The 17993-nt window shown below is 40.3% G+C and overlaps 1 protein-coding gene across 13 annotated transcripts in view; it reads right to left on the bottom strand.

Moving 5' to 3' along the window:
- RBFOX2 (RNA binding fox-1 homolog 2) overlaps positions 1-17993 on the bottom strand; it is a 272185-nt gene that overhangs the window by 179346 nt on the left and 74846 nt on the right. For all 13 annotated transcript variants that reach the window (XM_046012669.1, XM_046012671.1, XM_046012668.1 and 10 more), the window contains one exon: positions 1119-1169. In XM_046012669.1, coding sequence (XP_045868625.1) covers positions 1119-1169 — 51 coding nt within the window. Of the gene's footprint in view, positions 1-1118; positions 1170-17993 lie in introns of those variants that run through there.

The raw sequence follows: 17993 nt of genomic DNA, 5'->3' as shown, positions 1-17993 counted from the left end.
GATGAGCACAGGGATCAACACCACTCTCCCTCCCCCTTTTTCTCCTTACCCTACCTGGGGCAGTCTGATACCAACCCAGCACCAAAAGTGCAAGAACTGGGCAAGTACTCAGAGGACTGCGATGATGGGTCGTCCTAGTTGTTAAGATCAGCATCAGGGGCTCTAATGAGATCCAACCATGTCACAACACTTTGATTTAGCACTCTGATGACACATGTCCTTTGGACAAGCCTAATAGTGAGGGGTTTTTTTGGACAACCCTATAGGGAAGTTGGACAGGCATTCAAAGATAGTGCTAAGAGCTATCCTTTCAGATCTCCTGAAAAGTATCTATATGCCCGGACATCAAGGAGGCAAATTTCAGAGGGTAGGTATCTTAAGCCGCATCATTCCTCTGAAGCAGCTTTACCTGTTTTTCTAGCCTAATCGGCTTCAGCCTCATCTACTCAAGGTTTCAGACAGTGGAAGGCTAGGGGAGGCATTTTATACACTCACCTAAAGCATCCAGAGGATGTCTCATAGGAAGCAGTACTGCTCTACCCACAATAGGGCCTGGGCTTTTTTCCAATCATCCTCACTATCTAAGAAAGAAAGACAGCAGAAACTTCCCTCTCTCAAGCAAGCCTTCCCTGATTAAAACCATAAGGCTGAATTCCCCCAGGAAAGAGAATGGAATTTTCTTGCTGCAAATTATTGCAAGGACTCAAAAAAATCTGTGCAGGCAGGGGCTAAGTGGCAGAGAATTAAGAGACAAGCCCAGCACTTAGAATTATGAGACATCAAGAAAACCAGGTTAAAAAATTATCATCAGCCTGGAGAAGAAAAAACAAAAGCAATTACGGCTGTGCCTGGGTGGATATTTCCCCTGTAATATCCAGTTTCAGTAACATGATTATAATTCTTTTAGGATTAAAAATATATATTTTATTCGTATCTTTAAATGTAAATTCATTGCTGAAACTAACCGTATCACTCTCCAAAATTATTTCAGGAAATGCTCTCTACCACATCATCCTTAGTATGAAAACACACACACACACACACACACACACACACACACACACACACACACACCCCCACCCCCCCATCTCATCTGAGTTATAACAGCAGATACCAACCTGGCTGTCCCGTGCTGGGAATCCATGATAACCTGGGGTCAGAGGCTCGTTCTAAGAAAAAGAAAAGAAAATCAAACTATAAGACAAAAGAAAATGTTAAGAATCACCAAAATCATCCAAATTGATCAAATATAAATCCCTGCAACAGTTCCTAAGATGTTCCATTGCTATACTCCACTCTAACTACACACCTCTCCCAGTTCAGCCTCTACAATGGCAAAAACCAAACCAAACAAATAGTATTTGCTTCCAAACACAACTCATAACACTATTTTCCTCCTTACACAGCTAAATCTGTTTCCTTCAAGAATATTGCAAATAGGAAGCCACTGCGATTTGGGGCAAATCAACTCCTAACTCCACACTATGGGACTTTAGCCTCCCTGGCCCTTAACCACTAAAAGCCAATAGCAATCCTGAATACTAGGACAACCAAAAATACTCATACTTTCCCAGAAGTCTCCTGGCTGAACAGTGCCACCCATTCTGAGAACTACCTCTTGGCCTGAAGTTTTCGCCACTCCCCTCTATCAATATGTGTTCCTTCAGTTCTTTGAGCCCGGTGTGAAATCCCACCTCCGCTCAGGACTTCTTCCCACACTGTATCACCTTGTGGATCCAAGTGACTCCTAACGTGTATATATTAAAATGTATTTGGGCTATTTGTACAATTTCTTTTTCATATGATTTATGACTCAATAAATCTTATTTTTGTAAAGCTGTATCATGTTGAGCATCTCATCTTCACATTTACCCCTAAATCAAGAACCTTGAGGGCAAGAATGATAGCCAATGAAAGCTATGCAAACCCTAATTTAGTATAAGGTCATAAGATAGGAGCACTCATTCATGGCTTGACCCATTCAATTATTCAGTCAACAAATACTGAGCACCTAATTTTTTTTTTAGAAAGAAAGGGGGTAAGAGGGGCAGAGGGACAGCCAGAACCATAAGCAGGCTCCACGCCCAACGTGGAGCCCAATGCAAGGCTCGACCTCCCAACCCTGAGATCATGACCTGAGGCAAAATCAAGAGTTGGACACTTACCTGAGTCACCCAGGCTTCCTGAACACCTAATATTTTTAAAGTACTGTTAGATGACAGTCATCAGTAAGAAAGACGAATAACACAAGGCCCTTGCCTTCAAGTGAACTTTTAAATGGGAGATTTATGTGCACACCCAAGTGTAAATGAGAACATACAGTGCCTTTGTAATTTTTTCAACATGCGCAACATCTACCTGGAAAATGCTCATTCTCTTCTTCCATCCATTTATACTTCCATTCCGACTAGCAGAATAACAAGGTAAGAATTTGCACTGATAGGACTTTCAAATATGGTAAGAGCACTTTCCAACCAATGATAGATCTGCTTTGATTATATCCTTTGATCTATCAAATGTCTACACTGCATTCAAAAACACGAAACCAGGAGCCAACATAAGCTTGCTGCAGAGACGCCGTGTGTGTTCATCCCAGTTTCCCTGCAAAATAGCACAGTGTCTAACACACGGTGGGCACACAAAATAATGGATAAAGAAGTAAGTGGAGGTCAATAAGCTGAAGTTATTTTGGCATTTATCACTGATCCAATCACACAAAATCCAAGTTCTCCTTTTGATTCCTAAGTCTCTATTTTGGATATTTATAAATTAAGTCTCCCAAGAAAAAACACACCAAAGATAACAGCCTTAACAGATCACAGGTGCCAAACAACGCCAAGAAAGAAGAGTAAAGCTGAACAACTCATGCTACCTGATTTCAAAGTTTCCCACAAAGCTATTGTGATCAAGATAGTGTAATACTGGCCTACCGCTGGACATAGAGACCAATGGGCTACAACTGAGAGTCCAGAAAAAAACCCTTAAAATTATGATAAAATTATGATTTTTGAAAAGGGTGCCAAGAAAATCAACGGGGAAAAGAACAATCTTTTTCAACAAATGGTGTTGGGACAAATGGATATCAACATACTAAGAAATGAAGTTGGAATGCTATCTTACACCATATAGAAAATTAACTCAAAACAGATCACAGATCTAAAACCACAAAACTCTTAGAAGAAAACAAGAGAAGCAAATCTTCATGACTTTTGGTTAGGCAATAGCTTCTTCAGTATGAGACCAAAAATCCAAGTGACAAAGTAAACAACAGATAAATCGGACTTCAACAAAATTAAAAACTTCTGAACTTTTTGAGTTGGTGGAGGGTGGGGAGGAGGGACAGGGTGGCTGTGTTATGGACACTGGGGAGGGTATGTGCTGCGGTGAGTGCTGTGAAATGTGTAAGCCCGAGGATTCACAGACCTGTACCCCTGGGGCAAATAATACATTGTATGTTAATTTAAAAAAACTAAAAACTTCTGGAACTCGAAGGAAAACGTCAATTCTGGGAATCTAATGTCTGGCTTAGTGATTAGAGTTAGTAATACTGTATTATATACCTGAAAGGTCCTAAGACTGTAGATCTTAAACATTCTCACCAGAACAAATATATGGTAATAATGTGACATGAGGCAGGCGTTAACTAACACTGCGTTGGTAATCAGTTCCCAATATCTAAAGGCACCAAATCAAAACTTTATACACCTTGAACTTATACAATGTTATAGGTCAATTATATTGCAGTAGAGTGAGGGGGAACTCCATCAATAAATGAAAAGAAAACTCCCAGAATGGGAGAAAATACTGCGAGTCATCTGTCTGATAAAGGGCCTGTATTCAAAATAGATGTAAAGAATTCTTTTTTCTTTTTTAAGATTTTATTTATTTGACAGAGAGAGAAATCACAAGTAGGGAGAGAGGTGGGCAGAGGGAGGGGGGGAAGGCAGGCTCGATCCCAGGACCCTGAGATCACGACCTGGGCCGAAGGCAGAGGCTTAACCCGCTGAGCCACCCAGGCGCCCTAGATATAAAGAACTCTTTTAAACAACCACCTAAATTTTAAAATGAGGAAAGGATTAGCACAGGAAGTTCTCCAAAGAAGACATACAAATGGCCAATAAGTACATGAAAAGATGCTCGCCCTCATTAGTCATTAGGAAAATGCAAATCGAAATAGCAGGGAGAAAATACTTCACACCTGTTAGAAAAAGGAGACACACTTTAGTGAAGATGTGGAGAAAGTGGCATTTCATACATTGCCGGTAGGAATATAAAGTGGTAAAGGCACTCCGGAAACCGCGAGGAAACCTAGGGGCCGCCCCTCAAAATGTTACACCAGAGTAACCATCCGATTCAGCAATTCCACACTTGCTGTGAGGAAGAAAACTAAAAACACAGATCCACACAAAACCTTGTACTGGAATGTGCACAGCAGCTTTATTTCATCATCGCCAAAAAGTAGAAACAATCCAAATGCTCACCAGGTGACGAATGGATAAATAAAGTATGATATAACTATAACTGAATATTACTGGGTAACACAAAGGAACAAAGTACTGATACAACATAATACTGAAAACACCATGCTAAGTTAAAAAGAAACAGCGAATTCTATGATTCCATTTATATGAAATATTCAGAATGGAAAAATCTACAGAGAAAGAAGAGATTAGCAGCTTTAGGGAATAAATGGGCAAAATGGGGAGTAAGTGCTAACAGGTAATGGGTTTGGTTTTGGTGATGACAATGTTCTGGAATTCGTGATGACAGATGTGTAGCTTTATGATTATACTAAAAACTACTAATATCACTTTAAAAACATGAGATTTGGGCCACATGGGTGATTAAGCATCTGCCGTCAGCACAGGTCATGATCCCGGGGTCCTGGGATTGAGCCCTCTGTCAGACTCCTTACTCAGTATGCAGACTGCTTCTCCCTCTGTCCTTCCCCCTGCTTGTGTTCTCTCTCAAATAAATAAAATCTTGGGCGCCTGGGTGGCTCAGTGGGTTAGGCCGCTGCCTTCAGCTCAGGTCATGATCTCAGGATCCTGGGATTGAGTCCCGCATCGGGCTCTCTGCTCAGCAGAGAGCCTGCTTCCCTTCCTCTCTCTCTGCCTGCCTCTCTTGTGATTTCTCTCTGTCAAATAAATAAATAAAATCTTAAAAAAAAAAAAAGATTAAAAAATAAATAAATAAATAAATAAATAAAATCTTTAAACATTAAAAAAAAGGTGAGATTTATGGTCTGTGAATTCTATGTCAATCAACCTGTTACTTATTAACAGTAATAATAATAATGGGCCATGATTAGCTGCTTTCACACTAATTTTCACAGGGGAGACATATACAGCTTAGACCATAACAAAAAGAACAGAGTTCCATGAGTGCCTTGTTTGTTCTGGATTCTGTAATTTACTTTGACACCATTCCCTACAGATTTTAACAACAATGACGATGATAAGGATGGTGATAACTACTAGATACTAAGCAACTAAATCAGGTCTAGTTTCAGGATGGAGGGGAGGAGCAGCAGAAAGCAGCAAAGAGAAGATAATAAAGCACAGGTATTGAGTGGGGAAAAAAATTTCAACCCAGGCCTGTTGGACTCCAAGCTCCTATTTCTTCCATTTTATCAAGTTTTCTTCTACAATAACTGTTCCACATTAATTTTTTACAGTAACTATTTCAAAATCATCTGAGAAAGAAATTATATGATTAAGAAAGTAATGGAATACACCCAAAAACAAAATTAACATTCATCACTCCCAGAGAATATCCCACATATTAACTATATTCTTAAGTTCAACAACACAGAGAACTTTTTATAAGGAAAAAAAATAATCAAACCTACAAGCTGGTATTCTCAGAAACATTAACAGCAAAGACAAATGTAGCAGGAAGCACAGATAGATGTCAGAGGAAATGGACTCCTTCCTTCATGGGCCTTGGCAAAGTCAAGCTCTCTCCCCACCCTCCCCCTCACGTAAGGTTATCTGGAACTCACCAGCCCTCAGAAACTCCCCGCCTCTGAAAGTAGCCTACTCTTAATGACAAAGGGTCATCACTTGCTTTCCTTTTTAACTTTGCCATGTATAAATATGTCCCTTCAAAATGCATTAATTTTGCATGTTTTTTTAATTTATAGAAATGGATCTTATAGTCCATATTCTTTTTTTTTTTGTTTTGTTTTTTAAAAGAATTATGTATTTATTTATTTGACACAGAAATCACAAGTAGGCGGAGAGGCAGGCAGGGGCACGGGGAAGCAGGCTCCCTCTGAGCAGAGAGCTTGATGTGGGGCTCCATCCCATGATCCTGAGACCATAATCTGAGCCGAAGGCAGAGACTTAACCCACTGAGCCACCCAGGCGCCCTTACTCCACCTAGTTTTGTTTTTTTGTTTTGTTTTGTTTTGTTTTAATTTTTATTTGTTTATTTACAGCATAACAGTGTTCATTGTTTTGGCATCACACCCAGTGCTCCATGCAGTACGTGCCCTCCCTATTACCCACCACCTGGTTCCTCAACATCCCACCCCCCCACCCCCCTGCCACCCCTTCATAACCCTCTGGTTGTTTTTCAGAGTCCATAGTCTCTCATGGTTCATCTCCCCTTCCAGTTTCCCTCAACTCCCTCTCCTCTCCATCTCCCCATGTCCTCCATGTTATTTGTTATGCTCCTCAAATAAGTGAGACCATATGATACTTGACTCTCTCTGCTTGACTTATTTCGCTCAGCATAATTTCTTCCAGTCCCGTCCATGTTGCTACAAAAGTTGGGTATTCATCCTTTCTGATGGAGGCATAATACTCCATCGTGTATATGGACCACATCTTCCTTATCCATTCATCCGTTGAAGGGCATCTTGGTTCTTTCCACAGTTTGGCGACTGTAGCCATTGCTGCAATAAACATTGGGGTACAGATGGCCCTTCTTTTCACTACATCTGTATCTTTGGGGTAAATACCCAGCAGTGCAATTGCAGGGTCATAGGGAAGCTCTATTTTTAATTTCTTCAGGAATCTCCACACTGTTTTCCAAAGTGGCTGCACTAACTTGCATTCCCACCAACAGTGTAAGAGGGTTCCCCTTTCTCCACATCCTCTCCAACACACGTTGTTTCCTGTCTTGCTAATTTTGGCCATTCTAACTGGTGTTAGGTGGTATCTCAATGTTGTTTTAATTTGAATCTCCCTGATGGCTAGTGATGATGAACATTTTTTCGTGTGTCTGATAGCCATTTGTATGTCTTCATTGGAGAAGTGTCTGTTCATATCTTCTGCCCATTTTTTGATATGATTATCTGTTTTGTGTGTGTTGAGTTTGAGAAGTTCTTTATAGATCCTGGATATCAACCTTTTGTCTGTACTGTCATTTGCAAATATCTTCTCCCATTCCGTGGGTTGCCTCTTTGTTTTGTTGACTGTTTCCTTTGCTGTGCAGAAGCTTTTGATCTTGATGAAGTCCCAAAAGTTCATTTTTGCTTTTGTTTCCTTGGCCTTTGGAGACATTATCTTGAAAGAAGTTGCTGTGGCTGATATCGAAGAGGTTACTGCCTATGTTCTCCTCTAGGATTCTGATAGATTCCTGTCTCACGTTGAGGTCTTTTATCCATTTCGAGTTTATCTTTGTGTACGGTGTAAGAGAATGGTCGAGTTTCATTCTTCTACATATCACTGTCCAGTTTTCCCAGCACCATTTATTGAAGAGACTGTCTTTTTTCCATTGAATATTTTTTCCTGTTTTGTCGAAGATTATTTGACCATAGAGTTGAGAGTCCATATCTGGGCTCTCCACTCTGTTCCACTGGTCTATGTGTCTGTTTTTATGCCAGTACCACGCTGTCTTGGTGATCACAGCTTTGTAGTAAAGCTTGAAATCGGGTAACGTGATGCCGCCAGTTTTGTTTTTGTTTTTCAACATTTCCTTAGCAATTCGGGGTCTCTTCTGGCTCCATACAAATTTTAGGATTATTTGCTCCAGTTCATGTACTAGAGGCAGAAAGATTTCCTCCCAAGATTTTAGATTCTCGAAAGTCCTCACAGCACCTTACCGTTAGAATGGGGAATTTTGTTTCAAGAGAGACCCTCTTAAAAGCAGCTAGGACAAAGAAGCTTCTTACATACAGAGGAAAGCCCATTAGAATAACGTCAGACCTTTCCACAGAGACCTGGAAAGCCAGGAAGGGCTGGCAAAATATATTCAGAGTACTAAATGAGAAGAACATGCAACCAAGAATACTCTATCCAGCAAGACTGACATTTAAAATGGATGGAGAGATAAAGAGTTTCCAAGACCGGCAAGGCTTAAAAGACTATGCAACCACCAAGCCGACACTGCAGGAAATATTAAGGGGGGTCCTATAAGAGAGGAAAAATCCTAAGAATATCATTGAACAGAAATACAGAAACAATCTATAGACAGAAAGACTTCAAAGGCAACACGATGTCAATAAAAACCTATCTCTCAATAATCACTCTCAATGTGAATGGCCTAAATGCGCCCATAAAACGACACAGGGTTGCAGATTGGATAAAACGACAGGACCCATCCATATGTTGTCTACAAGAGACCCATTTTGAACCTAAGGATACACCCAGACTGAAAGTGAAGGGATGGAGAAGCATCTTTCATGCCAATGGGCCTCAAAAGAAGGCCGGAGTAGCGATTCTCATATCAGATAAATTAGATTTTAAACTAAAGACTGTAGTCAGAGATACAGAAGGACACTACATAATTCTTAAAGGGACTATCCGCCAAGACGATCTAACAATTGTGAATATCTATGCCCCCAATATGGGAGCACCCAATTACATAAGAAAACTATTAATCAAGATAAAGAGTCATATTGATACGAATACAATAATAGTAGGAGATCTTAATACGCCTCTCTCAGAAATAGACAGATCATCGAAGCAGAAAATTAATAAAGAAATAAGAGCATTGAATGAAACATTGGACCAGATGGACCTCATCGACGTATACAGAACATTCCACCCTAAAACAACAGAATATTCATTCTTCTCAAGTGCACATGGAACCTTCTCCAGAATAGACCACATACTGGGTCACAAAGCAGGACTCAACCGATACCAAAAGACTGACATTATTCCCTGCATATTCTCCGATCACAATGCTTTGAAACTGGAGCTCAATCACAAGGAAAAGTTCAGAAGGAACTCAAACACCTGGAAGCTAAAGACCACCTTGCTTAAGAATGCTTGGATCAACCAGGAGATCAAAGACGAACTTAAACAATTCATGGAAACCAATGAGAATGAAGACACCTCGGTCCAAAACCTATGGGATACAGCAAAGGCGGTTCTAAGGGGGAAATACATAGCCATCCAAGCCTCCCTCAAAAACATTGAAAAATCCAGAATACACCAGCTGTCTCTACACCTTAAAGAACTGGAGAATCAACAACAAATCAAACCAACTCCACATGCAAGAAGGGAAATAATCAAGATTAGAGCAGAGATCAATGAGGTAGAAACGAGAGATACAGTAGAACGTATCAATGAAACTAGAAGCTGGTTTTTTGAAAGAATCAATAAGATCGATAAACCATTGGCCACACTAATCCAAAAGAAAAGAGAGAAAGCCCAAATTAATAAAAGTATGAATGAAAAGGGAGAGATCACAACTAACACCAAGGAAATAGAAACAATCATCAGAAATTATTACCAACAGTTATATGCCAATAAGCTAAGCAACCTAGATGAAATGGATGCATTCCTGGAAAGCTACAAACTCCCAAAATTGAACCAGGAAGAAATTGACAACCTGAATAGACCGATATCTAGTAATGAGATTGAAGCAGTGATCAAAAACCTCCCAAAAAACAAGAGCCCAGGACCTGACGGATTCCCTGGGGAATTCTACCAAACTTTCAAAGAAGAAATAACACCAATTCTCCTGAAGCTGTTCCAAAAAATTGAAGCAGAAGGAAAACTTCCAGACTCTTTTTATGAAGCCAGCATTACCCTGATCCCCAAACCAGGCAAAGACCCTACCAAAAAGGAGAATTTCAGACCAATATCACTGATGAATATGGATGCAAAGATTCTCAACAATATCCTAGCAAACAGGATCCAGCAGCACATTAAAAAGATTATCCACCATGACCAGGTGGGATTCATCCCTGGGTTGCAAGGTTGGTTCAACATTCGCAAATCAATCAGTGTGATAGAACACATCAATAAGAGAAGAGAGAAGAACCACATGGTCCTCTCAATTGATGCAGAAAAAGCATTTGACAAAATCCAGCATCCGTTCCTGATGAAAACGCTTCAAAGTATAGGGATAGAGAGAACATTCCTGAACTTTATAGTCCATATTCTTTAGCAATTTCCTTTTCTTGCTCCGGACTGTGAGAAATCAGCCCCCCTTATGCGTCTCACTAGCTCGGACCCCTGTTTAATATTCCATCTTACAGCCACATTACAATTTATTCACCTGTCTTATTTTCCTCTTAATGGGTTTTTAAATTGTTTCCGGTTATGCTTTTTCTTTGCAGTCACAAACCATACTGTCTATGAACATTCTTTTGGATTTGAGAGATCATTTTTCACTCTTAAGACTGGCAAAAATGAAAATGAAAATGTCACAATTTAGCAAGAAGAGTAAATAGGCACCTTCCCATCTAATGGTCGGAATATAAGTATATTGCGACCACTGCTTTGGAAAGCAATTTGACAGTAATCGTTAAGATGCTGAGTGCACACATCTTCTTGTAATTTCACATCTTCGCTCTCCGTAGGCACTCTAGATAACCATTTTGCACATGGGCTCCAAGAAGCATGTGCAAAGACTTTCAACGCAGTGCTGTTTGCAATAGTGAAAAACTGGAAAAGAACCTTGGTCTTCCTTAATAATGAGAAACTGTGCTACTATTTCATCTCAACAAGTTTTTATTTTTTTAAAAGATTTTATTTATTTATTTGACAGACAGAGATCACAAGTAGGCAGAGAGGCAGGCAGACAGAGAGAGACGGAGAAGCAGGTTCCCTGCTGAGCAGATCCCAGGACCCTGGGTTCATGACCTTGGCCAAAGGCAGACGCTTTAACCCACTGAGCTACCCAGGTGCCCTCGACAAGTTTTTCAAAAGGTAAAATCTCTACAATCTCATGTCATATTAAATGATAGCAGAACAGCATACTTCTTTAAATCATAATACAAAAAGAGATTTCTATATGCATATTTAAAAAAGTAAATAAATGCACAGAGTAATAAATGCATAGAGGTTACCTCTATGGAGAAGACCTGTGGAAGGCCGAGAGGTCAGGCTTTATCTGAATTGTTTCAGTTTTACAAAATGTAAAATTCACATATTATTTGGCGTATTATAAAGAACCCAAAAAGTCACTATTACCAGTATTCTGTAACGTTTTATAACTTACAAAAATGCCTTCATTTAATCTTACTTAGGCCTCACAATGCAGAAAACGGGTTTTTATAACCCTCATTTTACAGATAACAAAACAGAATCTCAGAAAGATAAAGTGATTTGCTCAAAGCCAAAGAGCTAATGACCGTGGCTGCGCGGCCTCACATCGGCTCTGACTCTGTCCCCAGGACTTCTGCTGCTCCGCGACAACACCCAGAGAACTCTCCTCTGGTCCCAAGATGGGGCTGACCAACTAAGACATGCAGATCTAAGTTTTCGATCAGTGCAGAAGTTATAACTGATATTTAAAGCAGAGATGGAATTGCGAGCTAACGGAACAGATGGGATGGCAATCAGACGTGTTAAACTCCAAGGGAAAAGGATTGCGCAGCTCTGCCTACGCCTCCAATAAGCAAAACTCCGGGCCTAGCAAGACTGTACGAGTTCAAAATTGACTCTGCCTAGGCACAGAGGCGGCTCAGGAATAAAAAGAATATATAAGAAATAAAATGCCAACCTCAAGTATCCTTAGTGACTACAGAGGTCAGCAATGAAGACTGTTTAGAAGCTTCTGGTTAGTGGACCTGTGAAAGAGTAACAGAAGGCTCCCGACGTAAAGGTCAAACAGAGCAACGCGGTGGGCCATGCAGGCAGAGGAGACGCAGAGAGAAGAAAAGGAGCACCTGACTCGGATTCTTTCACGGGCGGCTGAGAGGCCCCCACGTGCACCTATGTTTGAAAAATTCGTTTAAGCAAAAGAATTCTTCCTTTAACAATAAAAATGATTGAACAATCGCCTATGACAAATGCAGCGTTGGTATCCTTGCCCTTGAGGAGCTCAAACTTACAGTAAGTACAAGATAATGTAACTGGTACGATAACTAACATCTAGTTAAAACAATGGCAACAACAAATCTCAGGCCTCCAGAAGGTCTGTGCAACAGTGTGTGTGGGCATGGGGTCGGGTGCTCACCGGAGGACCACGGCTCAGCGCAGTGACTGATGCATGCTTACAAGACAGCAGGGTTTCTAAAGCCATTTTCCTAAATGATTCTGAAAGTCAATACCATTTCTGAATGATTAGACAAATATCTGCCCATTGCAAAAAGTACCCAATACTGCACCTGAGAGGGAAAGCAAAAGGCACTGACTGCTTCCTTGAGCATTTTTAAAATGCGGCTGAAAGAGGAGTGTCAGGAGAAATTACCAACGCTGAAGATCAAGAATGCCCTGCATTCCCACGGAAATACAGTAGTGATAAAATGCTCTAGTCATGACTCCTGAGCAATGGGATGACCCATAAAACATTAACAGGAGCCTAAGGAAAATAGCCTCTGCCAATCTCCCCTGGTTTCACCTGCTGAACAGATCGCAAGTCCACTGTCCAGAGCTTTGTTACCAGAATGTTTCTTATTGGCTTCTATCACTGGCAGAGCTGTCTAGGAGCAGAGTGGAGAAAACGAGGAATGTACAAGGAAGTTACACCAAGCAATAAAAAAATTAAAATAAAAAGCCACCCATTGTCTTCTTTTTGTGTCTAACAAAATCAAACCCACTCCACAAAATGAAAAAGGAAAGGAAAATACTGAGAATGGAACAAAGTAAATTCTTGCCACCAGGCAATTTGGGGGGAGATGAGTAAAAAAGCAGCAAAGGAAAGAAATAGAAACGAAGCTGTCCGCTACAAACAAAACTTGGGCAATGGTAACAAGCCCAGATTTTTCAACAACTTACTTCCAGCTGAAAATGAACTTCACATTACCCTACGCACATTTAACGATGGAAGGAAAGATTGATTTAAACCACACTGGCTGGAAAAAGAAGTGAATCAAGTTTCCCAAGATATTTCACTACCTTGTTCTGCAGCCAAAGTTACTGTTTTTCAAGCATGGACATGGAAGGGAACACCACAGGAACTAAAGATGGACCGAAATTCCATATGCTACTGCCTGCAAAACCCAATACCAACAACAGGAACCTTGGGCTCTGGAAGAGAGATTGCTAAGCAATCAGAGGGTATCATTCTGCTTCCAAGCCATACAGAGTTCAAGGTAGCCAGAGACAAGATGAAGACTTCGAAGGGCTATGAATCTGGTAGCATCTAACAAGAGAATCTCAGCGTAAGTCCTACTGGTAACTGGTAAACTGAGCTTTCATGCACCAATAAAATAAAACATAATTTATTCTACGTCCTGATCAAGACAACTGATGTAAGTACTTTGTCACACTCACCACCTCCCACCCCAAACACCCCCCTTTTTTTTTAAGGTTAAAAAAAAAAAAAAAAGCCCCAGTATAAGTAATATGTTTCATGTCAAAATCTGACAGTGATTGACTGGGTCCTCAAAGCCCACCTTTGGAATACACTAAAATTTCTTCTTTTCAATTAACAGTGACAGATTTCAAAAAGAGAACCAATCAAATCCCTTTTCTTTATAGGTGAAGAAACTGAGGCTCAAAGAGAAGTGTTCTGTCTAAGTACTTCGATTAAGCAGACAGAATAGAGAACCTAGAGCTGAGTACTCTTCTCTCTCAAATCATGGAAGCAATTCATGCCTCCGACTCTGCTAACTGCTGATACAAATAGCTCCTTTCATGATACGATACAGAAAGCAGGGGCTTTGCGAGTGAGAACAGATGAAGATTCAAACACTGGCTATATCACTTTCTAACTCTGTGACTCTGGGCAAATCACGTAATCTCTCTGAGCCTCAATTTTCTCAAACGTGTAATAGACAAACTCTGCCTCGGAAAGTTGTGATGATTAAAGACGATAACTCTGGTTCGGCTCATCCCGCACAGTATTTAACATGCTGTGAAGTTGTAGGGAACTCCCCCATGCCTATCAGTTGCAAATGACTTGAGAGAGAAATCTGGTCAATCTGCAGGACTCACTCCTACAAAGTCACACATTTCCAAATAACTAACCTTCAATCTTTCTTAGCTTAAAGTCAGTTCTTTAGAAATATGTGTGAAAGGGCCATCCATCATCACTGAAGGTGTTCGAAAACGAGAGTAAACATTAGTCATGTTGGGAATTCATTCCAGCAGTTAATGAGAGAAACTAGCGAGATCAACTCTAAGGAAACCAAAATGACTTGGCCTTTCTCGACATATATTTGCTTCATACAGCTAAGCAGGCCACTCTGCTGGATCAAGTTCCTGATTGGCTAACACTCCCAGTTCCTAAATTTCCTTTAAAAATCCATTCTGTTCTTACTTTTTTAATTAAAATCCAATCATGATAACCAAATTATATTTTGAAGTACATTAATAATAAATAAAATCCTACTTCAATCTACCCCTCCCGGTACTAAGGTTTGAGATCATCCTCTAAATATTCTTCAGCAGTTTCTGCTTTTTCTTTTTTTAAAAAGTTGCGGTTATATACAAATAATACAAAATTTACCATTTCAACCATATTTCAGTGTACATTTCTTCAGCATTTAGTACATTCACACTGTTGGGACCATCACGACATCCACCTCCAACAACCCTCTCCAACTGAAATTCCATAGTCACGAAACTCCCCATTCTCCCCTTCCTTTATCCCTTGGCAATCACCATTCTATTTTGTCTCTATAAATCTGACTACTATACCTCACCTAAGTGGAATCATAGCTTTTCGTCATTGGCTTATTTTATTTACCATAATGTCTTCAAAGTTCATCCACATTGTAGCCTAAGTCAGAATTTCCTTCTTTTTAAGGCTGAATAATATTCCACTGTATGGACAGACCTCGTTTCGTTTAACCATTCATCTGTTCGTGTACATTGGTCTCCTTCCACCTTTTGGCTACTGTGAATAATGCTACTGGGAACATGGTGTGCAAATAACTACTAGAGTCCCTGCCTTCAGTTTTGCCGGTGTACATCTAGAAGTAGAACAGCCGAATTACTGGTAATTCCATGTTTAACATTTTGAGGAATTGCATACCCCTTTCCTGCACAGCTGCACCATTTTACATTCCCTCCAACAATACACAAGGATTCTGATTTCTCCACATCCTCGCCAACACTTCTTTTCTTGTTTTTGTTTGTTTTTTTTTTTTACAATAGCCATTATAATGAGTATGAACTATTATTTCATGGTCGTCTTGATTAGCACTGCCCCTATGATTAGTGATGCTGAGCATCATTCCAAGTGCTTACTAGGCATTTGTGTATCCTCTTTGGAGAAATGTCTATTCAAGTCCTTTGCAATTTTTTAATCAGGCTGTTTCTTTCACATCTGGTATTTTCACCATTAGCAACTCTGCCACAAGCATTTTTTTTTTTCTGCAAACATTTTTACTGCATAGCTAAGTGGCCATGAAGCAATCTTGCCATAAAAGAGAAATTCACAAAAGATAAAAGGGACATTCAACAAAAAGAACATAATGAAACACGAAAAATGAATAATAAAATGAGAAAGACTATTGGAAAATATAAAATACTTGAATACATTTGAAATGTATAGTATAGATTCATAGTAATAGCATTCAAATAGCTCATTTCATTTTGTGGATTATACCTAATCATTTGTCTTCATGTCTTTCATGCATAGCATTATATATATATTTTTTTCCTCCTGATTGGTCTCCTTGTTTGGCATCTCACTTTTCCTTTTTTTTCCACTAAAATTACTTCCTTCATTAAAAGAGGTATCAGTTTCCAAACACGAGGGTGTCTGCTTATAACTAGGCTCTGTGTTGGACTACGAAAGCCTTCTACACTGTTGTCTTGGCATCCTGTCACATGTTTGCTGACAGACATTACAAAGTTCTATGGGGAGTAAGGGGGGTTTAAAACTCTGCACCACTACATGGACCACAGGAGGGCTAAGATTTATATAATATACAAATGGGAGTACTGTGTCAATAGAGAAATAAAACCCGTCGGCCACTTGCTGAAAACAACAACTGTCAAAACAGTCAACCGGTTATTTTTGTTTTTTAACCTTTTACCACAAAATTGTCTTACAACCAATTAGTTATGCAGCAGAAATACTTGTGGCAAAAACACCTTCCATGAAACAACCTAGAACCTGTTCTTTTGTTGTTGAGTTGTAGAAGTTCTTTAAATATTGTAGATATTAATCCCTTACTACATATAGGATTTATAAATATTTTCTCCCATCTGTGGCTACTTTTCCATTCTGTTGATGGTATGCATCCTTTGATGCACCAAAGTTTCTCATTTTCATGAAGTTCAATTTATCTGTTTTTTTAAATCTGTGCTTTTAGTACGAAGTCACACCCAAGAGTCTACTGCCAAATCCAAGGTCATGAAGATTTAGCCCTATGTTTTCTTCTTAGGGTTTTATAGTTTTAGATTTTCTGTTTAGGTCTTAGATCCATTCTGAGTTAACTTTTGTATACGGTATAAGGCAAGGGTCCAAATTCGGGGTGTTCTGCATGCGGCTCACTTTATTTAAGGTCCTTAGATCTCTGTTTGCCATCTTCCTGGTTTCCGAGCATCTGGAATGAAGCAAGGCATTCCACCCACATACTGTTCACCCATCAGCGGCTGCACAATTCCACAGTCACCCTTTTTGCCTGCTCTGTGAAAATGCATCTGGGCCTTTTAAGTATTCTTCCTTTGGCGCATGATGTCAAGTTGTGTCTGCAGAGGGCACAGGAAATGCACTCTACAGGGAAAGGGTTTTGCTTCTAAGTTCCAATGTGCCCTCTCAGCAGTTTCTTACAAGACTGGGGGTTTCCTCCTTGCCGGCTCCTGAAGCACGCAACAGCAAGCGGCAGCAGCCGGCTGCCAGCACCGTCCCCGAGCCGCTCCCCACTTGGACTGGGCTACAACAGGGTACATCTGGTAAGACAATTTCCTGTGAACAGCTTTCCTCGGGACAGGTGCCCCCCACCTTTTTGAAAGTTTGTCTTATATCGCTTTAAAGAAAAACCCACATTCATATCTGGGATTTTGCTAACAGAAAGAAATCCAAAGAGAAATTTCACTTTCACAAAGAAAGGCACAGAGTGCAAATTGCCCAGTGACCATTTGTAAGCAAGTCATGACAGGGCAGCACTGAGCGCCAGTAGCCGCCGAGGCGCCACCACGCTCCTTCCCAAGAAACCATGCTCAGTATCACAGCATCGAGCCACCCATCTCTGAACTGCATGCGGGAGCAGCCAAGGTTTATCTCTGGTCTGTGCAGCAGCTAGCAAGATGTGTCCAAAGGTGTCAAAAACACCAAAGGAAGTTATTTTGGGGGTCCACAAATGCTCAAAAACTTTTTTCCCATCTATATTAATGGTAATCATTTCTTCACTTTATTCCGTGTAGGCTTACAAAGCGTTTCATAGGAATGCTCTACTTTCCAATGGCAGAGAAAACCTGTACCCTCAAAGGTAGATTTCTGGCAATTTTTTAAAAGGCAGATTTCCAACTGCAGGTCTGACACCACAGGGACTCAGAGAGCTCTCACACTCAGAGCCACAGCCGTGCCCTCCCTAGCAAAGTCTAGATCTCAGCCCCTGGTGCAGGGAACGGGGGATGGAAGGACACCTCTGTCTTTGGGTGCCTTATCTCAGCCTGGGGGGAAATTGCCATTATATATTAATTCTATCGATGTTATTTTATCACATTATTACATTATATTATACCTGC

The sequence above is a fragment of the Meles meles genome, chromosome 7, assembly GCF_922984935.1.
Source record: "Meles meles chromosome 7, mMelMel3.1 paternal haplotype, whole genome shotgun sequence".
NCBI classification, from domain to species: domain Eukaryota; kingdom Metazoa; phylum Chordata; class Mammalia; order Carnivora; family Mustelidae; genus Meles; species Meles meles.
This window is presented reverse-complemented; position numbering and strand designations above follow the sequence as displayed.